Source organism: Callithrix jacchus, chromosome 7 (assembly GCF_049354715.1).
Source record: "Callithrix jacchus isolate 240 chromosome 7, calJac240_pri, whole genome shotgun sequence".
Taxonomy (NCBI): Eukaryota; Metazoa; Chordata; class Mammalia; order Primates; family Cebidae; genus Callithrix; species Callithrix jacchus.
Genome location: NC_133508.1, coordinates 137,738,126 through 137,762,798, shown reverse-complemented (window position 1 = coordinate 137,762,798; position 24,673 = coordinate 137,738,126). Strand labels below are relative to the sequence as shown.

At 40.5% G+C, this 24,673-nt stretch overlaps 1 protein-coding gene and 1 long non-coding RNA gene across 2 annotated transcripts; one reads left to right on the top strand and one right to left on the bottom strand.

The window, feature by feature from the left end:
- Positions 1 to 664: 664 nt before the first annotated feature.
- On the top strand, positions 665 to 5,885 carry LOC144577063 (putative NBPF family member NBPF5). The gene is made up of 3 exons (XM_078332613.1): positions 665 to 3,471; positions 5,188 to 5,290; positions 5,751 to 5,885. The coding sequence occupies exons 1-3, from the start codon at positions 3,234 to 3,236 to the stop codon at positions 5,755 to 5,757; spliced, it is 348 nt and encodes a 115-aa protein (XP_078188739.1). The 5' UTR covers positions 665 to 3,233; the 3' UTR covers positions 5,758 to 5,885.
- Positions 5,886 to 9,233: 3,348 nt separating this feature from the next.
- On the bottom strand, positions 9,234 to 14,479 carry LOC108592660 (uncharacterized). The gene is made up of 3 exons (XR_008473054.2): positions 13,734 to 14,479; positions 13,494 to 13,625; positions 9,234 to 12,571 (listed from the first exon to the last, which is right to left on the bottom strand). It is a non-coding gene; the product is annotated as an uncharacterized LOC108592660 (long non-coding RNA).
- Between the last annotated feature and the right edge of the window lie 10,194 nt (positions 14,480 to 24,673).

Below are 24,673 nucleotides of genomic sequence, written 5' to 3'. Positions count from 1 at the left end.
GGTCCCCAAACTGACTGCACATCTGAATCAGGCAAACAAACACCTTCCAGTCCCCACTTGAGCCCACTGAATAAGATCCCTGCAAGAAGGACAATAAACTTGTATTATCACTGACCTTCCCAGGTGTTTCTTACTCTGATCAACTTGGGGTTGGGAACAACTGAGCTGCATCATATTATTCCAAACCACAACACAAAAGCAGAGCAAAAATATTTTCAATGCAGTCAGTACAGCTGAAGAGAAACCATTGGGGGAACCTAGAAGTGAAGGAGACTTGGCTTTCTGGGCTCTTCTGAACCTTAGCCTGAGTACAGCAGACACAGGAGTCCTTCTGGACACATGCCAGTGACAATGGCAGTCCAGTACTGAAAGAGTAGAAGCCCTAGTTTCAAATTCAAGCTTGCTTTGAGTTGAAATAAAGTTTAGCTCTTTTGGCAAAGCAACAGGGCCAATCTTCTGCAAACTGATCACCTCACAAGAAAAAAAATCATACTGCCAAGAATTCAAACTTCAGCAGGCATGGGTAAGTAAAAAAGTCTTATAACTCTATTCCAGCCACATAACAAGAAACCAAACATTTAGCACGTTCTTTGATGTTCAGGAAGTTGTGTTCACTAGATCACAGGCACTGAGACATGACAAATAGACCCCCTAAAAAGGGAACGCATTCCTTCCTTACCTAGGACATGACAGCCAACCTCAGAAGAATGGGAACCCACCTGCCCGCTCTGAGGTATGTGTTGCTTTTGTATCTGGATTGTGTCTGACATCCTGAGACCTGGAACCATTTCAGGGAGCTTTGGGAGGAGCGTGAATCACTGATGGAATTGAACAGTGTGTGGAGATGCTTCAGCAGGATGAGGGTAAGTGGAAGAGCATGGCCAGGTCATACTGATAGACAATGAGCAGTGCTGATGGGTATAATCAAAGATTAAAAACAAAAGGTTTTGCTTCCACTTCAGAAACTGAAACTAGTAACTAATTTACTCTTATAAGTAATAACAAGTATTTTCCTATTTACATAACACTTTAATCTCAAAACAGAAATCAGAAAATATTAAGTCCAGAACATAAAACTTAAACTATAGCTGATGTTTATTCTTTCTAAATAGAGCTAAGAGTAAAATCTTCCCCATAAAATATATATCATTGTTATAAAAAGGCAAAAGTCATCTAATGAGAATCATTGCTGTTCAATAGAAGAGTGAATTAAATACAGTCAAGGGCAGATCCAAGTCTCATACTTCTTTTGTATATTCCAATATTCCAGGGAAATTCTAGGTGATAGAGGCTATTCCCCACACTGTAAAGCAAGGTGCACACACGCCTGAATTTTGGTCCCAATAGTCTAGGAGGGCACACCTAGGTTCTGGGAAATGATACAAGAATGAATATTCTTCTCATGACTCATACTGGTCATTTGACCAGAACCACAGGAAAAAAAATGAAAATATGGTCAAATATATGATTGGCTATCCCTCTTCTTCAGTTTTTTTACCTGTTTCTTACAGATGATAACATTGTGTTAATGATTATGATGAAAATATGATATCCAGCTACATGTGAACTTTTGAACAAAATGCCTAGTACAAATTGGTCAGTGAATAATTATGAAACAATTATGTGAATCTACTGAATTATGTGGATTCTATAAACAATTTCTGATTAATTATTGTAACTGTTCTTACTGACAGTGCTCAAAACTCATCACTGTATGATCTCAAGTAAACCATGTAACTTTGTGAAGCTGCAATTTCATCATATTTAAAATGAAGAAACTTAACAGATTTTCATTCTGACACAGAATGACAGGTCTGTAAGACACCAAAAATTGATTTATTTACAGCCTCTGATACATCTCAAAGCACTGTCATTACACAGTGTAGCTGGAGTATGGTACAGGCTGCTGAGAGGCACGTTTTCAAATGGGATTGACCCAGTCCTTCCTCTCTTCACTTCTACCTGAATGCTGAGTAACCCATGTAACCCTCATTACACCTTCAACTCATGCAAGTTCAGTATCAAAACTTAGAAGATTTGGGTACAGGACAATCTCCCAAGTGCTAGCCCCACAATATCTAGGTGAAAGTGAGGAGGTCTCTCTCATCCCAAACTCACCTTCTACACTGCACAGGAACACTGAGGACCATCAACCACCCCGACCATGACCATGATCTTGCCAGGTTCTGTTAGTGGAAGGTAACAACACATCAATGGTGTTATAGCAACTATATATAAATGTATATCTCCTACAATACTCCATAAGAAGTGTTCATGGCCCTATTCCTTTCAATACATGGGAAAACTAAATAAAAACAAAAAAATAGCATTAGGTTTACAAGACTTCCCAAAATATATGTTCACACATGTTTTTAGGGGATATACGCAAATGATTTTGATCACTTGATACCTTGAAAAGAATGCCTGTGGGACACAATGATATTGGTAAGTGACAAGTATAAAACGAGTGTTCAGTGACATTAAGGAAACAAATCAACCCACAGATAGAGGAAGAGCTTTGCACATAGGGATGTGAAATGGTCTTAAGTGTAATAAAAAGCCAAGATGCTACCCCAGTCAGAGAAAAGAAATCAACATAACAATGGGATGCATCGAGGAGAACACTGAGTCAGGGGAGAAAATATTTTTAAAGATAAATTATTCATTAACTTTTCAGTAGGTACAGAAAACAAAAATGCAGAACACAGAAGATATCATGGCCGTCTAAAAGTTTGACATCTTTTATGTGTGGAAAAGCCTTAAGATCTGCTTTAACTAGAGAAGGTGCAGTGACTTCCTGACTACCACAAAGAAAATGTAACTTCTTGAAAAACTATCTCCACCTTGATGATTTTATATACACAAGAGATAAACAACAAGGAATATGCTTAGATATATTGAGAAAGAGGTGAGTCTGCAGCACTCACAAAGGTGCACAAATACTGAGAGGGACTGCTGAGGAAATGGTCCCCATCAATGACTCTAAGGTGAGACCAGGGGGCCTTGGGTTTCAGCACAGCCTGGGCAATTGGAGTGCAGGGCTCCTGAGATTCCATGACACCCTCACCTTTGGCTCTGAGCTCAGCATCCTAAATTATTTTTTTGCTATTAAGGACTCTAAAATGCTGTGGGGTATTGATCAAGTTCTTCACAACCATAAGTCAACAATTCCAGCTGTTGTCATCCCTCAGTCCTGACTAAACCTAGTTGATTTCACTAGTTTTTGATCCATCATGTGCTTGGGTTCCTTCTCCCCTATCCCCTGTGTGAAATCTCCTGCCACAAACATCAGCATGGTGGTAACTGCCACACATTTGTTCCATGACAGGGCAGAGATGATCATCCTAGAAATCTATCAGGAATTGTGCTACCAGCTGGCAGAGAGCCAACAGCAGTTTGAAGACCTCAAAGAGAAATTTCTTATAAGTCGAGCTACTGCCTGCTCTCTGGCCAAGCAGCTGAAGAAATATGGTAGGTTTTATAGATTCAACATCATGAAAGTGATGAATAAGCACCTGTCTTCTCTCTGAGATACTGAACAGTCTCTTCATCAAAATTAATTTCATCCTTTCCTTAGTTATAGAAAAACAGAAATGTGTATTTTAACTTCATTGTGTTAAGGATGGAAAACAGAGGCACAATGTATTTAGCAACTTTTCCATGTTAGCAGTCCGATGTGAGGTGGGACTAGAGTTAAAATCCTACTTATTGACTTCTGACACAGGCACAGAACCACTTGCTTTTCTCAGCAAGATGCTCAATCATGTTTATGAGAATGCTCTCTGTACGCTAGAAGATCCTGAAGACAAATAACATCTAGTCTGTTGGCCTAAATGCCTGGAACTAATGAACTACCATTCCGTTTAAGCTTCTTTGAGGCCCAATAGGTAAATCTCTCTTCAGAAAACCCGAGGGGAAATGTGGGAACAGTATACAGTACCTGCTCTAAGGAGCTTAAAGAGGAGACTGCTCCTAATAGTAATAGTGGCATCCATAAGTGACAGCATGAAGAGCAGGGAGTAATCTGGGGAGAGGGAAGTCCTGCATCCTGGGGCACAGGCTCTTTTTCTGAAGAGGAAGAAAGATAGCACGTAAGACATTGGGGAGGTAGCAGTGCTGTGTGCAGAGCAGGGAGCCCAGACCAGTCTCCTGGTCTCCATCCCAGTGGCCTATCTTCTCTGTGCCTCAGTTTCCTCATTTGTTCATTGGGTACTATAATAATACCTAGCTCTGTAAATTGCTGCAATGAATTACCTGACCTGTTTCTTCTAAATCTGCTAGAACAATTCTTGGCACAGAGCAAACACTATCTATTAGTTCTTGATTCTACTATTTCTCACTTAATTCAAACTTTATTAGTATTTGGTCATATTTCTATCATGACCTCAGGGCCTTAAGCCTCATATTTATGCAATTATATTCAGATATAACTTAGAATCTTTGACATATTTGTGCTAAAAATTCCCAGTACCAGAGAATCCATGAGTCCCATACACCTAAGGGTCTTTCCTACTGTGCAGGATATCACTACTTCATGCCCCAGTAGAGTGTTTGACAGGAGAGGTGGCAAACCTTGAAAAACTGTCCCAGGATTCAGAGCCAGACTTTGGGGGCTATGAATTCTGACTCAAGAATTCATAGCCATAACATCAAGTTTCTGCAGAAAGATATATTTCAGATTGGAGAAGAGATGATATACAAGGAGTTCAGGCAAATTGAGGAGCTCAGGTGAGCAGATGCTGTGGGGACAGGCAGGGAGGCAGAGGTGTGAATCTCTGAAGTGCAGCACTTCAGCTGGGAGAACCAGCGGCTAAGCTGGACCAGGACCAGGACAGACATTTACGTGGCAGGCACATTTCAGAGCAACACTCATAAAACAGAACAGTAATCTTAGCACGTTACGACTTCCACTGCCGCCCACTGGGGCAGGCATGTCTCATCCAAGGTGAATCATCCTGTCAAGTTACTTGATGTGCCAATGAGTTTCTTTTTCCCCATCTCTAAGTTGGAGAGTATCAGATGCCAGTGAGTTGGGAGGTTTATAACTAAAAATGAGGAAATCCCTCACTGAAGCCTGATAGTGGAGATGCCTTTGTTTGGGATAAATGCTGCCACCTGCCATGTAGGCAGTGACCACAACAGCCTGTCCAGCCTTCCACTGAGGCAGGCATGACTTTCTTTTCTCAGACTTCGATGAATACCACCTTAATATCCAGTCTCTGGAGAGAGACATCTACAAAATTGGAGAAGAAACAATGTATGAGGAATTCAAATTAATTGAGGAGCTCAGGTGAGCAGACGCTGTGGGGACTGGTGGGGGGCAAAGGTGTGAATCTCTGAAGTGCAGCACATCAACTGGGAGAACCAGCAGCTAAGCTGGGCCAGGACCAGGACAGACATTTACATGGCAGGCACATTTCAGAGCAGCACTCATAAAACAGAACAGTAATCTTAGCACGTTACGACTTCCACTGCCGTCCACTGGGGCAGGCATGTCTCATCCCAGGTGAATCATCCTGTCAAGTTACTTGATGTGCCACTGAGTTTCTTTTTCCCCATCTCTAAGTTGGAGAGTATCAGATGCCAGTGAGTCAGGAGGTTTATAACTAAAAATGAGGAAATCCCTCACTGGAGCCTTATAGTGGAGATGCCTTTGTTCTTGGGATAAATGCTGCCACCTGCCATGTAGGCAGTGACCACAACAGCCTGTCCAGCCTTCCACTGAGGCAGGCATGACTTTCTTTTCTCAGACTGTGATGAATACCACCTCAGCATCCAGTCTCTGGAGAGAGACATCTACAAAATCGGAGAGCAGACCATTTATGAGGAATTCAAATTAATTGAGGAGCTCAGGTGAGCAGACGCTGTGGGGACAGGTGGGGGGCAAAGGTGTGAATCTCTGAAGTGCAGCACTTCAGCTGGGAGAACCAGCAGCTAAGCTGGGCCAGGACCAGGCCAGCCATTTACGTGGCAGGCACATTTCACAGCAGCACTCATACAACAGAACAGTCATCTTAGCACGTTACCGGCTGCAGTTGTTTCCTTGAGCTTTGATTACACTTTTTATAACAACCAAATGTTGAGTCAAAATTTGCATATCTAAAATTAATTAAAATAAAGTGAACCACCCAGCAGCGTTTAGTACACTCTATCCCATGTACTCTTAGATTCACCTCCTCGCTGACCGCAGCAACTCTTCATTCAATCAATATTGCCTTCTTGACCTGCCATTTCTTTCTTCTTTCATCTTTCCAATTCACTCCATCTGCCCCTGGCCACTTGTCTGTGTACAGCTCTGTTTCCAGTCACTGCAAGATTCAGTATGTGAATTTTCACATAGAAATGTCCATGACCAAAGTGAGGAGCTGAAAGGACATCCCCTTGAAACTGACTTAGGAAGACACAGACTTTTGTTTACAGAAGACATAAATGAGTGGAACATCATAGAGGATGTTACAGGAGCTCTCTCTGATTCAGAGGAAGCCTTTGTATATATAAATACAATATATATGTATTATATATATATGTGTGTGTGTGTGTGTGTGTGTGTATATTTTAATGGAGTCTCATTTCTGTCACCCAGGCTAAAGGGTAGTCACACAATCTCAGCTAACTGCAACCTCCACCTCCAGGGTTCAAACAATTTTCCTGCCTTGGCCTGCTGAGTAGCTGAAGCTACAGGCATTCGCCACCATGCCTGGCTAATTTTTGTATTTTAGTAGAGACAGGGTTTCACCATGTTGGCCAGGCTGGGTTTGAAATCCTGACCTCAGGTAATGTACCCGCCTAAGCCTCCCAAAATGCTAGGATTACTGGCGTCAGCCACCATGCCCTGCCAAATGTACGTATATGTATATATATCTTGGCCACAGGCATTTCCCCAAACATGTTGTGACCTTCTGCTTGGAGGGCTCCTTGAGAACATCCTCACCTAAACCTCCATTGCAGTATTCTAACTGATGACTCATCACTTTCTGTTATTAAACGTTCTCTGCTATCTCACCATAGGCAGTATAAAGCCCTGGTTCACTCTCAGGGAAAAGAGCTGACCAATTTACAGAAGGAGTTATGGGAAGGGAGAGAAAGATGCTTCCCAGTCACTGAATCAGCGTTTCAAGGCCCTCTTCACTGATGACCCTGTCAAGTCCCAGGGTCAGAACCTCGGAGAGCAGCTGGCTGAGAAGCACAGGCTGACAGAGCATCTTGTCAACAAGCTCAGCCCAGGTAAGGTGGGCACAGGCCCTGATGACACACAGCCCCAGGCTTATGAAAGTCCCCAGACCTCCAAACCTCCACACCTACACAATGACAATTTTATGGGTAGTGTTTCTAACCACTAAAAATTTGTAGCCATGACATGACCAGGACATCCTGGGCAAAAACAGAGATGGGAAACCCTTGGGATTGGAGGTCACAGGATTGCAAGTGTCTCCTCATTTCTTGCTGGAACATGGTCTTTAAGGCAAGAGGCAGCATCTGTCCAGTTTTAAAGGACAGGAAGGAGGCTGTGACAGGAGGCAGCCTGTTAGAGTCAAAAGAGCCCTGGACTAAGAATAAGGGTTCCAGGCTCTATCTTCAGCAGTGTCTTTAGCAACTGTGGGTAACCGATTAAATCATTCCTGTCACTAAATCTGTAAAGGCAGACAAATTGTCTCTTGCGTTCAAATGTGGGAACACTTACGACTATATTTCACAATGAGGTAAAGCCCCTTGCTGTGTGGTGTTGGAGAAGGCACTTGATGTGGGGGCATTTTGTGGTAGGAAGTGGTCTAGACTGAAGCACTCCCCATGGAGAGAGTGTCCCTGGATAGCACAGTGGAAGTCTCTTGGAGGGCCCATGAAGTCCCCAATGTATGGAGTATTGTGGTACAAGTTTGTTTATCCTGTCCTAAGAGAAAGGTTTTTAATGCAAGCTGTGACAGGATGCAGAGCCTGTGCCTGGGTATCAGAACGGTGGCAGGATTGGGGAGACAGCTACTGAAGCTTAGAGAAAGGCTGGACAAGCCTCCAGTAATAGGGGGAGCAAGATGTCTTTTCAATATTTGACCACATCTTAATGGTGACTCTCCAGGTCAGAAACACGTTCCCTCATGAATCAGGAGAACATGCCAGGGCATTTTTTTAGAGATAAAACAGGAGAGTTTTCAGTACAATGCAGACCCATACATGGATGTTCATGTCTCAGTGCACATAGGGCTGACTGTGCTTCCAGTGGGTGAAGTGGGAAATAACTGAACAGACTCTTCTGTAGTTCCAGAATATGATAAACATGATGAAGATCATACAGATGAGGAAGATCATACAGATGATGAGGTCAAGAAAGTAGAGGAATCAGCTGCCCCCAGGTAACACTGAATAATCAGGAGTGGGTAATGGGTGGTAAAATATGGAAATGGTCTCAGAAAGAACACAGGGTAGGTGAAGGTAGTCACAGATTGTAGATTCAGGATACAGACAGCTGCAGAGTGCACTGATTTCATGTACTCACCAACAAGGAAATAGCCCTCTTAACATGCTTGTCCACTGTCTTCATGGCACCTGCAAACATGACTCTCGATGACCTCACTAGCCCTAGGGACTTCCTGCACATACAGAGGAGACCTGTCCTCCCCTGTAGTGAAGCCAGGACGAGATGGAAAGCCGCTTTCCACATGGCTGTCCTTAGACTCTTGTTAGGGAAGATAAATAACAAAAAGACAACAAGCGGAGGAATTAGGAAGCACTTACCAAAGTTAAACACCAAATACTGCTGGAAGGATGCAAAGAATGAAAGGATGTCACAAAAAAAGTAGCTTTTCCACTTGATGAGAAAAAACTAAAATAGCAAAGCAAGTTCAAGTCCAAACACAACAACACTGCAGGGATCCTTCACTGAGGATTGAATTTTAGACCACAGAATGCTCTTGATGATTTCAACCCACTAGGCTTCTTTGATTTGAGAAGCCACAGTCTATCCTAGTCAAATTGCGATCAATACCTAGAGAGACAAATTCTCAGATGGACACACAGCAATGACAAGCCTTAGCCCTGCTCCTCCCAATTCCCATCCTGTAGAGAAAAGAAGTGCGGAGCCACTGGCAGGAGACAGCATGTCACCCGGGACTCTGCCGGTAGAGTATGAACAATGCCATGTTCTTGCTGAAAATGTATAGTCTGAATTTCATAGGAGGTAATCCTCAGGCAACTGCAGAATGTAGAACATTGAACAGGACAACTGACCTGTCTCCTTCAAACAACCCATGTCACCAACAAGATCAAACAAAAAAGCAGAAGAGACATTTTGGGTTCAAAAAGAGTAAAAACTATGTAGCTTATCTTTTTTAGTCATTTTGAACACCAAACATCTCTTCCTCTTTTGGTTGTTGTCATTTATGGTGGTGACATGGACTTGTTTGTAGATGACAGGTCAGCTGTCTGGTTCAAAGGTCTTTATTCTGAAGTTGCCTGAAAACATCCTCATGATTAAATTCAGCCTAAACATGTTGTCAGGAACACTGCAGAGTCATGCTGTGAGCTTCCTACTTCAGCCCATCTGTGGGCAAAGAAGGTCCAGTGTGTTCATCCCTATTCTAGTGATATTAGGATTAGGATGGTCACTTGGTTAAGGAGGAGTCTAGGAACTCTCACTTGTAATAACATCTTATTTATAATTAATTTGGAAAGTGGTTTGAAAAAGTATTAATATTTGTATTCTAACAATCTTGCTCTGAGCATTTTATCATCAATTAATGAACCCTGCCTGTATCAGTTATTATATTTATGTTTTTATATTGGAAATTGTCTTTCTCAAAAGTTTACTATACATTTGCTTTTGCTGGCATTCTGTCATATAAAAGAATATTCTATCCTCAAATTTTAACTTGTATCCAAAATTAATTTTAGTCTATTAAAGCTAAAAAGTTTAAGTTTTAAATGTCTTTAATTAAATTTTTTTGACAATCACTCTGGGCTAGTGGATTTTTTACATACAATGTTTTAAGGTTTTGTTTTATGATTGGTTTTCATTGATAAAGATATAGATTAATAAAAACATTCTTATTTCCCTGTTTATATTCTAAACTCTCCCATATTTTACTCTATATTCATCATATGTAGTAGATTGTATTTACTGTATTTCTTTGTCAGTGTAATTTTCTTTGTGTGTGTGTGTATGACTTTTCTTTGTTATTTAGGAAGGGTTGTACAGCTCCTGTTTAACATTGCACTAAAAAGGTTTTGACATCACTAGTCTCCTTTTAACCTGACACATTTCTAATAGTTGGATTATACATTTTAAATATGACAAAGACATTATTTTCCTTTGATCTATTTACCTGCCATTTCTGATAGTGTTGTTTCAACCCAAACATATGCCAGTGGCAGTCAATGTCTCCTACCTTGTCCCCACCTTGGTTTCTGGTTTAGATCCACAATTAAATATGATGATGCTTATGAGCTATTCAAAAGTTCATGTCCTAGGCATCACTTACTGAGTAGCATTAAACCTTCACAATGTCCTCATGAGAGGATCAGTTCTCTCTGAGTTCTGCATCCTTAACAAACTTTTCCCACTGCCTTGGTAAATGGATAACCTCACTTGATATAAGGTATGAGCCAAAAGTGATTTTTCTTGAGATTTTAGGAAATATTTTCTTGCTTTGGGGGACATGCATGGTATATGTTCTCATTCTGGGATTCTATTTTGTTCTACTAGGACTTGTAGTTTCTGCCAGTTACTTCATTCACTCTCTTCACCGTAAGTCTCCAGAGGATGCTTCCTTTGTCCAGGCTTCCTCTACCTCTCTACCTCACCTTCTGCACAAGCTTGGGTGTGCATAGAAACTGACATCACGTTGTGTCATTGGGCACATTTGGGCATCAACATCAAATGTCTGGCATCAAATGTCAGAACCTCAAACAGGCAAAGAGGAAGGAAAACATGAGACATTACGAAGAATGTAATAATTCAGTTGAAAATGACACACGTTAGAAGACAAGGATATTAGAGCAGTTATTATAATTTTATCTAAGTGAAGATGTTGGAGATATTTTTAAATATCAAATTCCAGAAGTGGAAACTTCAGTTTACAGTCTGAAATTTTAAAAATACACTGAATTAAATTTTGCAGAAGAAAAGATTAATGAACTAGAAGAAATAGCAGTAGAAACTAACATAAATGAAACAGACAGAGAAAAATCCATCTATAAAAGTAAAAAGCCCATCATCAGTGGGAAATCTTTAAACACCCTTCTATAAGGGTAAATGGAATCCCTGAAGGGAATGGAGTGGGTAAAAGGGATTGAAAAATATTTAAAAGATACTGGATGAGAGCTTTCTAAGCTTCATGAAAACCACAAATTCCAAATATCCCAGAAACAATGTATCTTAAGAACAAGAAGGATGAAGAAAACTACACCGAGGACCACATTACTCAAATTGATCAAAACCAGTATATGAAGAGAAAATCCTAAGAGAAAAGGTGAAAGGACATATTACATACAGAGGACTAACTGTAAGGATGACATTCAATTTCTCATCAGAACCATTACAAACAAGAAGTTTACAATAGCTTTAAGTACTGAAAAAAGAAAAAACTGTCAACCTAGAATTCTATAGCCAGTCAAAACATCTTTCAAAAATAAAGATGAGCAAAAAGGTTTTGAAAATAAAATTAGCTCCATTTGCAGGTGACATGACCCTTTAGAGAGAAAATACTAAATACACACACACACACACACACAATTACTGGAGTTAATAAACTAATTCAGCAACCTTGCAGCAGACAAGATAAACAGACAAAAACTAGTTGTGCTAGCAATTAAAAATCTTCAAGGAAAATTAATACATTTCATTTATAATAGCACCCATAAGAATAACATACCTAGAAATAAACTTAAGAAAGTGAAATACTTGTACACTGAAAACTACATAACATTGCATTAAAAGATCAAAGAAGAACTAAATAAATGGAAAAATATACTGTGTCCATGGGTTGGAAAATTTAATATCACTAACATGGAAATACTACTCCAAGCAATCTACAGATTCATCTTATTCAAAATCCAGTGACCTATTTTTTTCCAGAAAGTACAAAGAAGAACTTCTTATTCAAATAAATTGCAAGTATCCCTAAATAGAAAAAACACTCTTGAAAAACGAGAGAATGAATACCTCCTATTCCAAAGATATTTAATTGCTCCCAGCAATATTCTGTAGTCTTCAGTGTATAGGCTTCCACATCCTTTGCCATATAGTTTTAATGTTTTGATGCTACTGTAAATGCTTGCTTAAAGGAATCTTTTTAAAAATTTTCTTAAAATTGTATATATTTAAGGCCTACAACATGATGTTTTTACATCTACATAATGAACTAATGGCCACATTCAAGCTAATTAGCATATCCACCTCTTCACATAGTTTCTTTTGTTTTTATAGTAGTGAGAACACACAATCTACTCTTTTAGCAAACTCCAAGTATACAATACATCATGAACAATAGTCCCCTGCTGCACATTAGGTCTCTAAAACTCACTGTGTAACCAAAAGCAGGTTAGTCGCTCACCACATGCAGAGTTCAATTAAGTGTGAGGCCTGGCACAAAAAAAAAAAAAAAAAAAAAGGTGAATTTATTTTCTGAGCTAGCTTGAGGGAAGAAGCATAATGTGTCCTGCTTTAAATGCAACACTTCACCTTTGGAGCAAAAAGTGTACTTTTATAAGTTAAAGGTGAAAGTGAGCAAACATAGAAGGTCTCTCTGCTCCCCAGTGGTTATCTACTGGGCAGTCAAGTGATGTGCTTCTGGCGAGAAGTAAGTTGTAAAAGTGACTGGGTGGGCATGCTTTTGACATGCCCTCTTAGTGGGTGTAAGATTTGAGGTGACCCCTGGACAGTGGAAGTTCTGTGATGAATATGCTTGGATCTGCAAATCACCTGTGCACTCCTGAGGAGAGATCTATCTTGAAACACACAGAATAAACTTCCCTGAAGGGTATGTCTAGTGATGGCGAGGTGAAAAGATATGTTTGCACTTCTGAAGGGCTATGAAGGAAATAGAGAACATGGGGAAAGGGGAGATAAGAAGAGAAGAAAAATAATAATAATAACCATAACTCATTCCTTTTATCTTAGGGAAAATGGGGCACTCTGTTACAATTCATTCTACATAACTGAAGCTCTGTATCCTTCGACCAAGATCTCCTCATTCCCCACCTCCCATTCCTCCTCTGGTAGCCACTATTCTACTCTCTGCTTCTATGAATTCATTTTTAGTTTCCATGTATAAGTGAGATCATGTAGTACTTGTTCTGTGTCTGGCTTATTTTCCTTGGCATAATGTCTTCCAGGTTCATCCTTATTATCAGAAATGACAGGGTTTCCTTCTTTTTTATGGCTGAAAAATGTTGCATTGTATATGTATCATGTATACAAACATACACACACACCCCAAATACACACGCACACACACACACACACAAAATACACACTGTGCACTCCTAATAGATATGGGTTTTACCTGTAATAATACAGCATGTCTTCTCTTATTCCTTTGCTTCATTGAAAATGTAGTTTGAAAGGTTTTCTTTCATCCTTCTTTTCTCTGATTTCCAGAAATAGCAATTCAGCTTCCACCTCATTATAATGGAACCTGAAAATCCAAGTAAGACAAAATATATTCAGCTGAATGTATAGATACTTTTTCTTTGGATATGACTTTTTAAAAAAATGTTTTTTGGAGGTGGAGTCTCACTCTCACCCAGCCTGGAGTGCCATGACATGGTCTTGGCTCACTACAACCTCCTCCTCCTGGGCTCAGGCAATCCTCTCTCTTGTCAGCCTCCCCAGTGGCTCAGACCACAGGTATGCACCACCATGTCGGGCTAAATGTTTTTGTGTTGTTTTTGTAGAGACAGGGTTTCACCATGTTGCCCAGGCTGGTCTTGAACTCCTGAGTTCAAATAATCTGCCCACGTTGGATTTCCCAAAGTGCAGGGTTTACAGGCACCAAGGGGGATTTATCCCAGTGATGGAAGGCTAGTTTGGTCACTTGGTCACTTCACAATGATAAAAGGTTCAACTCACCATGACCATATAAGCTTTTAGCCTCAATACATATAAAGGAAAAACTGACAGAGCTCCAAGGGGAGGCGAGGTCTAAAAGGGTTCCTGCCCCATGGCCTTGGGGACTCAGCCTTAGCAGAGAAGTCTAGGGAGGGTGGTAGAGTGCAGAACCTTGAGCCTCCATGCAGGGAGGGAAAAGGAAGCTGTCAAAAGAAATTATGAGACTACAAAACACTTATGGAATTTTCAAGAAACCGGTTCAAAGGGAATTTAATTTAGTTCTGTGGTCACTCCTCAGTTCTCTAGATGACAGAGAGAGCACAAACAGGATGTGTAGATTCCTTTTATAACAAATATTCTGTGAGAGAAACATAACTAGAAAATACAACTAACTGTAGAGAAAAGTGTATCAGCTACATAAAATATGCAGTATTTCTTGAATTTATTTTTATTATTGTAAATTTTACACTGCATGGTAATTTTTCATGAAGGTAATTAAAAGAGTAAATTTGGTGTGAAATGACTGGTAGCAACAAGAACTGTAAGAATTGAGTGAGAAGTGAAATCACAGTGGGATGGTGAGAAAAGTTTTCATTCATTCAACAAATAACCAACGTTCATTAAGGACACATTCTGTATAGTAATGTTAGAAGCAGTGGGTGGATTGCAGGTTGGACACATTTGGGTATAAAACTGGGAAGATATCTGATTTAGATTTTAAAGAATGGCTGAAATTTGGATTAACTAAAAGAAGGGTGAAGGAGAGGATATCAAGGAGATACAAATGCATACACAAATGGCTGATATAAGCTTCCAGTCCCAGCTATAATAAAAGGTTTAGGAAGAATAGTATCAAAAGATGAAATTGAAATCTTAATCACAGAATTTAGAGTTAGAACCTTAAGAATCATCTAGGTGAGGCTGGGCACAGTGGCTCCCACCTATAATCCCAGCACTTTAGGCAGCTGAGGCAGGAGGATTGCTTGAGGCCAGGAATTTGAGACCAGCTTGGGCAACACAGCAAGACCACATCTCTACAAAAATAGAAAAATTAGCACGTTCCTGTGGCACACACCTGTAGCCCCAGCTACTTGGGAGGCTGAGGAGGGAGGATTGCTTCAGCCCAGGAATTCAAGGCTGCAGTGAGCGATTATTATGTCACTGTGCTTAAGCCTGTCTAGCCTGGGCAACAGAGCAAGACTGTCTCTAAAAAGAATAATCAGCATCATCATCTAGATGACCCATCCTCCTAATGACATTCCTGACCAATGGATGAGGTCATTCAACTGTGAGTAGTACTGAGGTAGCTTACTTACTACTGCACTCTCTTAAATGTTAGAACTTATTTGTTCTAATATTATCCTGATCAAAAACATGCCTTCTTTAACACCTCCCCACTAGTCCTGATTCTGTCCTCAGCTGCCTAAGTCTATTCCCTCTTTATGGGACAGTTTTTCAAATATCTTTCATTAGTTGACATGTGACTTTGAACAAATTCTTTTCTTTTCTTTTCTTTTCTTTTTTTTTTTTTTGAGACGGAGTTTTGCTCTTGTTACCCAGGCTGGAGTGCAATGGCGCGATCTCGGCTCACTGCAACCTCCGCCTCCTGGGTTCAGGCAATTCTCCTGCCTCAGCCTCCTGAGTAGCAGGGATTACAGGCACACGCCACCGTGCCCAGCTAATTTTTTGTATCTTTAGTAGAGACGGGGTTTCACCACGTTGACCAGGATGGTCTCGATATCTTGACCTCGTGATCCACCTGCCTCGGCCTCCCAAAGTGCTGGGATTACAGGCGTGAGCCACCGCGCCCGGCCCAATTAGAATTTTTTTAAAAAAACACTAGCAAACACCTTATAATCCTTGCTATGGGTCAGGTACTCCTCTAAGTACTTTAAATGCATTAGCTCATTTATTCTTCTCAATACCCCTAGAAAGTATTCTAGCACCACTTTAATAATGAAGAAACTGATGCACAGAGACGTTAACTGACTTTTCCAACATCACACAGCTAGGAAGTGGAGGAGCCAGCTGTCACCTCTTCACTGACCCTTTGCATTCACACGGGCCATCCTCTGGTCTGATTTCCACACAGCAACCAGAGTGACTGTTTAAAACAAGTACCTTTTTTTTTTTTTGAGACAGAGAGTTTCACTCCGTAACCAGGTGCCAGGCTGGAATGCAGTGGCGCGACCTTGGCTCACTGCAGCCTCCACTTCCCATGTTCAAGCAATTCTCCTGCCTCAGCCTTCCGAGTAGCTGGGACTACAGGCGTGTGCCACCACGCCCAGTTAGTTTTTTTGTATTTTCAGTAGAGACAGGGTTTCACTAAAGCAAGTCACTTTTTTTTTTTTTTTTTTTTTTGAGACGGAGTTTCGCTCTTGTTACCCAGGCTGCAGTGCAATGGCGCGATCTGGGCTCGGCGCAGCTACCATTAGGCATCCGCAAGACAGAGAATCTATTAGCAACAAAGTTGCAAGACTCTCCTTTACCCGCATACAGAAGAAAAGACTCAAAATAGAAGTGACGCCTTTATTTCATCCAGCTCAAACGAGTCAGCCTGGGTAACAAGAGCTAAATTCCATCTCAAAAAAACAAAACAAAACAAAAAAAGCCAACTCTTCAGCTGGATGAAATAAAGGCGTTTTTTGTTGTTGTTGTTTTTGAGACCGAGTTTCGCTCGTTACCCAGGCAAAAGTGCAATGGCGCGATCTCGGCTCACAGCAACCTCCTAAAGGCTCACTTTTATTTTGAGTCTTTTCTTCCGCTTGTGGGCCCAGGAGAGTCTTGCAACTTTACTGCTAATAGATTCTCTGATTGCTTTGCAGATGCCTAACAATAGCTGCGCCGGGCTGAGATCGCGCCATTGCACTCCAGCTTGGGCAACAAGAGCGAAACTCGGTCTCAAAAAAAAAGTGATGCCTTTATTTCATCCAGCTGAAACGAGTTGTTTTGTTTTGTTTTTTTGCAACAGCGCGATCTCGGCTCGGCGCAGCTACCGTTAGGCATCTGCAAGACAGAGAATCTATTAGCAACAAAGTTGCAAGACTCTCATTTGCCCGCATACAGAAGAAAAGACTCAAAATAGAAGTGACGCCTTTATTTCATCCAGCTGAAACGAGTCAGCCTGGGTAACAAGAGCGAAACTCCATCTCAAAAAACAAAAAACAAAAAAATCCCAACTCGTTTCAGCTGGATGAAATAAAGGCGTTTTTTGTTTTTTGTTTTTTTTTGAGACGGAGTTTCGCTCTTGTTACCCAGGCTGGAGTGCAATGGCGCGATCTCGGCTCACCGCAACCTCCGAAAGGCTCACTTTTATTTTGAGTCTTTTCATCCGCATGTGCGCCAAGGAGAGTCTTGCAACTTTATTGCTAATAGATTCTCTGACTGTTTTGCAGATGCCTAACCGTAGCTGCGCCTAGCCGAGATCGCGCCATTGCACTCCAGCCTGAGTAACAAGAGCGAAACTCGGTCTAAAAAAAAAAAAAAAAAAAAAAGTGACGCCTTTATTTCATCCAGCTAAAACGAGTTGTTTTTTTTTTTTGTTTTGTTTGTTTGTTTGTTTTTTTGAGTTGGATTTTCGCTCTTGTTACCCAGGCTGGAGTGCAATGGCGCGATCTCGGCTAGGTGCAGCTACCATTAGGCATCTGCAAAACAATCAGAGAATCTATTAGCAACAAAGTTGCAAGACTCCCCTTTGCCGGTATGCAGAAGAAAAGACTAAAAATAGAAGTGATGCCTTTATTTCATCCGGCTGAAACGAGTTGTTTTTTTTTGTTTTTTGGTTTTTTCTTTTTTTTTGAGGTGAAGTTTCGCTCTTGTTACCCCAGGCTGGAGTGCAATGGCGCGATCTCGGCTCACCACAACCTCCGCCTCCTGGGTTCAGGCAATTCTCCTGCCTCAGCCTCCCGAGTAGCTGGGATTAAAGGCACCGCCACCATGCCTAGCTAATTTTTTTTGTATTTTTAGTAGAGACGGGGTTTCACCATGTTGACCAGGATGGTCTCGATTTCTCGACCTCGTGATCCACCCGTCTCGGCCTCCCAAAGTGCTGGGATTACAGGCTTGAGCCACCGCACCCGGCCAACAAGTCACTTTTATGCAGAACCAGAAACCTTAAAGTGAGAACAGAAAACAACTTTATACTCTTCTTCGCAACAGCCTGACCAAACCAGCTCTGCAGGACTGGTTCTTTCCTGGTGCCTGGGGCAAGTCCCTTGACATTTTTTTGGCACTCTCAGTTAATACGAATTCTCTCTTCTAGTCACAAAATAGTTTCATTTCAATAATAACAATGCCCAGTTCAGTGTGTTGGTTGAAACTCTGAACTTAATTATGGTTAATGCTTCCTCCCCGCCACCCACCCAAACCTGCTTGGGCTTGCGGCCTTTGGGGTGGGGTTGGCTCCTCTCTCCTGGCCTCCTCCTCTTCATTGCCTCAGCCCCTTCAACCAGCCAGCGGTGGAGGGGCCAGGAAAGAGAGATAAGGAACAGAAAAGATCTTGTGTGACAGACATAGCTGTAATCTAGCATTGACAGATTCTGGCCATGGCAGGTGTTTAAAGCTGACTCTTGCTCTCAGGGTTTTGGTTTTTTTTTTTTTTTAATGCAGGCGAGATAGTTCTCTGTAAGTTCCTCTGATTGGAGCGCATTGAAATAGGCAAAGCCTCAACCTTAGTGGGATGCTTACACACCCACTCCAGCCCAACCTTCAGTTTCTGAAACTAAAGACACATCTCCAGACTTTCTGCTAAGGTTGTCTGGTGTGGGCAGAAGGCCCCTTAAGCATAATCCCTTTTTAAATGACCCTACATATATATTCCTACCAACAATTTCATACCTTGGAGCTGCCAATGCAATCTGCCAATGCCACTTATTTTCCAAATGCAGTACCTTACTTTGATGACAGTAAGCTATTTACCAGGTATTTCTGCGACCCATGGACTCCAGAGGATATAAGTCAACCCTTCCATGTGGTCTCCTTGGAGTATCCCTCACTAACACACCTGAGGTAAGGTACAAATACCTGTCCTACCAATCTCTCATGGGGCTGTAGGGAAGACATAATGCATTGGAGACTCTTTCAATGCTCTCCTTAGCCTTTTCCATTTCAGTTCCTATATAGCCTTAAGATAGGCAGAGGAGTGAAGATCCACAGAAGTGATTTCAGCACCTCTTTTGTAATTCTGCCATGAATGATCTGACTCACTTCACTTTGGAAGTGGGGGTAATTAGACCCTCAGCTGCAATGAGTCAGGAAGAGTCCCATTTTAACATTCTGTTAGAAACACTAACCACATTATACCTTTCCATTGCTGTTAACATTAAATACTAAAAAACACTAATCATACAATGTCCTTCCTCTGCTATTGGGATTAAATATTAATTTTTTACCACTTCCACTTTTCTCTACTACCACTTATTGTGGAGCACATGATATGGACTATGATAGAGACAAACCGGTCTAGCTTTGTCTCACAACTCTCTTTTCTGGGTTCAGCTACATGGATCTCCTTGCAGGTCCTTGGATTCTCTAAGCTCTTTTCTACCTCAGGACCTTCATACATCCCTAGAACATTCTTTCTTCCACCACTCTTGTCATCATTTGTTAGGTCTCAGATTAAATATTATCTCATTGCAAAGGACTTTCCTGAAGTATTCTAGCTCTCCACTCCCAGCCCATTTTTCTCATTTGTATATATTATTTTACTTTATAGCATTTACCACAAATTATAAATGTATGATTGCATATTATCAAGCTTATGGCCGTATGGCCAGAGACTGTTTAACGATTTACCAAATTATTTCTGTTTTCCTCCTGGACATCCAATCGAACTACATATCCCAGCCTCCCTTGCAGTTAGGTACTGCCATATGACTGTTCTAGTCAATGGAATGTAGGTAGAAAAAGAACACTTCCAGGCCTGGCCTATAAAATCTTGCCACATCTGATCCCCCATTCTTTTCTTCCATTCACCAACTTAATAGAGAAAATTCCAAAGACCCAGAAGAGCAGAGAATCACAAGAGTAAAGTGAGCTGAGTTAGTGCCTAGAGAAGTCCGGTATAGTAAAGACATCAGCAGCAGCCTCGTTGGACTACTGCTTGAGCAAAAACAAACTTTTATGAGGTTAAGTTATTGAATTTTCTCTTTATACAATTCTCTCTTTCCAGCAAGTAAATTGAAGAAAGGATGACAGAATTAGATTACCACTATTTTAAACCCTAATGAATTAATGAATCTAGACAATGTCATCAATGTCTATTATTTGTGATGGGAAGAGGAAGCTTTGAGAGTATTCACAGAATATTAAAAATATTTCATTGCATCCTGGGCTCTCTTTTCTTTCTTTTTTTTTCAACTGTTTATTTTACATTCATGCAATATGCCTTTCTAACAAACCTGCATGTTTGTTAGAAAGGCATGTTGCATGATGCTGGGGTTTGGAGTATGATTGAACCCATCACCCAGGAAGTGAGCATAGGACCCAATAGGTATTTTTCAACCCTTGCCCCACTCCCCTTTCACTCTTGTATTTCCAAGTGTCTATTGTTCTCCTTTTTATGTCCATGTGTGCCCCATGTTTAGCTCCCATTTATAAGTGAGAACATGTTATTTAATTTCTGCTTCGGTATTACTTTATCTGCATCCATGTTGCTGCAAAGGATGTGGTTTCATTGTTTTTATGGCTGCATAGTATTCCTCAGTATATAAGTATTAATACCACATTTTCTTTATCCAATTCACTATTGATAAGCACCTGGGTTGGGTCCATGTCTTTGCTATTGTGTATAGTGCTGTGATTAACAGAAAGGTACGTGTGTCTTTTTGGCAGAATGATTTATGTTCCTCTGGGTATAAACTCAGTAATGGGATTGCTTGGCCGAATAGTAGTTCACCTCTTAGTTCTCTGAGAAATCTCCAATCTGCTCTCCCCAGAGGCTGAACGAATTTGCATTCCCAGCAACAATGTATAAGAATTCCCTTTCCTCCACAGCCCCACCAACATCTGTTATTTTTTGACATTTTAACAAAACCTATTCTGACAGGTGTGAGATGCTATCTCATTGTGGACTTGATTTGCATTTCTCTGATGATTAGTGATGAGCATTTTTTTCAAGTTTGTTAGCTGCTTGCACATCTTTTTTTAAAGAAGTGTCTGTTTGACACTTTACAAAAGAAGACATACTTTAGGCCAACAAACATACGAAAAAATGCTCATCATCACTGGTCATTAGAGAAATGCAAGTCAAAACTACATTGAGGTACCATCTCACGCCAGTTAGAATGGTGATCATTAAAAAATCTGGAGACAACAGATGCTGGAGAGGATGTGGAGAAATAGGAATACTTTTACACTGTTGGGAGTGTAAATTAGTTCAACCATTGTGGAAGACAGTGTGGCGATTCCTCAAGGACCTAGAAATAGAAATTCCATTTGACCCAGCAATCCCATTACTGGGTATACATCTAAAGGATTATAAATCGTTCTACTATAAGGACATATACACACGAATGTTCATTGCAGCACTGTTTACAATAGCAAAGACCTGGAACCAACCCAAATGCCCATCGATGAGAGACTGGACAGGGAAAATGTGGCACATATACACCATGGAATATTATGCAGCAATAAAAAAGATGAGTTCGTGTCCTTTGTAGGGATATGGATGGACCTGGAGACCATCATTCTCCGCAAACTGACACAAGAACAAAAAATGAAATACTGCATGTTCTCACTCATAGGTGGGTGTTGAACAATGAGAACACATAGACACAGGGAGGGGAGCACTACACACTGGGGTCTGTTGGGGGGAATAGGGGAGGGACAGCAGGGGGTGGGGAGTTGGGAAGAGATAGCATGGGGAGAAATGCCAGATATAGGTGAAGGCGAGGAAGGCAGCAAATCACACTGCCACGTGTGTACCTATGCAACTATCTTGCATGTTCTTTTTTTCTATTTCTGTGAAAAATGAAGTTAGCAATTTGATAGGAATAGTGCGCTTTCTTTTCTATTTATATTCACCTCCAGATGATCACATTCAGTCCCAGGCTTTTAATACATCTACCCATTGACAACTTCCAAATTTTTATCTCCAGAGCTATTAGCTCCACTGAAGTCCTGGATTTCTATATTCAACTGCCTCCTCAAAGTCTCTACTTGGCTGTCTAAAAATTCCTCAAGTTTAACATGAGGTTTTATTTCTCTCCAAAAAATCTCCTCCTATAGTCTTCCACATGTGAGCAGATGAAGCTAAGCCACCATCATATCTCATCCAGTGATAATTGATCTCCATATAATGAGTTCTTCCTACAACATCTAGGGTGAGTGAACTTTTTAAAATTTAAATTAGATAATGCCACTTCTTTGTTCAAAACCTTTGTATACCTTCCCATTATACTCAATAAAATTCAAAAAAAATTTTCATGGCCTCCTGCTTCTTGGCTGCTCTGACTTCATTTTCTACCACACTTCCCATTGCACACTCTTCTCAAATCTTCTTATTGTTCCTTGAAAGAATCAAGCTCATTCCTGCCACAGGGCCTTTGTATTTGCTATTCCCCTGCCTGGAACTCTGTTCTACTATCTACTTATTGCTTTGTCCTGCACTTGATTCAGACATCTTTGAGAAGGTATGTCCAAACTATCAAAAATAGCAACTTGCCTCCTCCCACTGTCCCTGCCATGACTCTTACCCTATTTTATTTTTCTTCATTGAAGTTATGACTATTTGTTATTACACATTTGTTTCTTTGTTTGGTTACATAACATCTCACTTGCCAGAATGGGAGCTTCATGAATGCAGGAATTTTGTTTGCCTTGTCTATTGCTGTTTTTTTCAGTGCATAGAAGAGTCACTATCAATGAGTGGAACTCAATAATGTATTTGTTAAATAAACAAATTAATTAACTGATTCTAAACAAACGAGCATAAAACCTTCCAAATTCAACTCAATCACTGTTATGAGCCACATTTAGGAAACCCTGATGTGCAAGCATTCTGTCATTTATTGATTGGGTAACCTTGGGAGAGATGCCTAATCTCCCTGTGCTCAGTTTTTTCATCTGTAAAATGGAAGAATAATATCATCTGTTTCATTGAGTGGGAGGCTTAAATAAATGAATACATGAAGTTCTTAAACTAGAACAATGCCTAGTATAATATATACATTAGGTACTCAATAAATGTTTGCCAATATTATAATTATTACAGAATTCCAGATTTCCAGTATTTAAATTAAGAAAGTAGAGGAAATGGCCTTTTTTTTTACATTAAAGGAATTTTTAAAATCATAACCTATAAATATGTATTGGGATTTACAAAGCAGGCCTGCCTTAATTGCATGACAGGTAAGAAGTAGCAGAGAAACTTAGAACAAAAGTATTAAAAACCACTTTCAATTACAAATAAATATGAAATAAAAAGAATTCTGAAAATATGATATAGCCATTCAGATTTGTTTAACAACCAAAATAAAATCAGTTTATATACGACTTTTCAGGAATACACCTACAGGGTAAATTAAAGCACATCTGAATTCTTCAATACCTAACATCACTACAATCAGCAAAGACAGATGGAGCCCTTTCCTACAGGGTAAATTAAAGCACATCTGAATTCTTCAACACCTAACATCACTACAATCAGCAAAGACAGATGGAGCCCTTTCCTCCTGCCCTTGCCCCCTCCAATCCACGAAAACCACTATATCCCTCTCTCACTAACAACTTCTATCTTGAAGCAGCAATGTCATTCATGCTATAGCCCAGGCTTATCATATTAGGGCAAGACCAATACACTTGTCTGGAAAACGGTTCCACAGATGAAGGTGCTTGATTAGCTACACTATATGTTAAGCAATCACTTCTGCACTAAAAGTAAAGCCAAAAATTGAAGTCAAATGCTGAATAATTTTGATAAAACTTGGTTTTAAGTAAGTTGTTTCTGCATTTATCTCAGCTTCATTTCCTACATGTCACTCAGGGAAATTTTTCCTCTTCTTATCATCCACAATTATTGTTCTGGCATTTTGTTTTGTGTTGGTTTTTCTGCTCCTTTTCTTGCTTGCTTTGCTTGCATCCTGATGGATTAAAACCATCAGGGTGAGATTCTGCTACAATCTTCTTTCGCCAAACTGACTTGCCAAGTATGCAGCAGTCTTCCTGTTCCCACATAGCAACCTCCCATCTTTTCTTAGTATTTTGAAGCATGCCAAAGAAAGAAAATAAGACTGAGTATCTCAACATACCTTAAGATTTGGCCCTCCTGTCCCTCAAACAACCTAACAAAAAAATTGTCTTTTATAAAGATGGCTCGTAAGATATAAAGGAGAATTTAAAAATAGTAAAGTTAAATATAGCATTATAATTACCATACTAAATAGGCCTACTGCACATTCCTGCTGTAGTTCTTTTTATTTTGTATTTTTATTTATTTATTTATTTGTTTGTTTTTGAGATGGAGTTTTACTCTTGTTACCCAGGCTGGAGTGCAATGGCGCCATCTCGCCTCACCGCAATCTCCGCCTCCTGGGTTCAGGCAATTCTCCTGCCTCAGCCTCCTGAGTAGCTGGGATTACAGGCACTCGCCACCATGCCCAGCTAATTTTTTGTGTTTTTAGTAGAGACGGGGTTTCA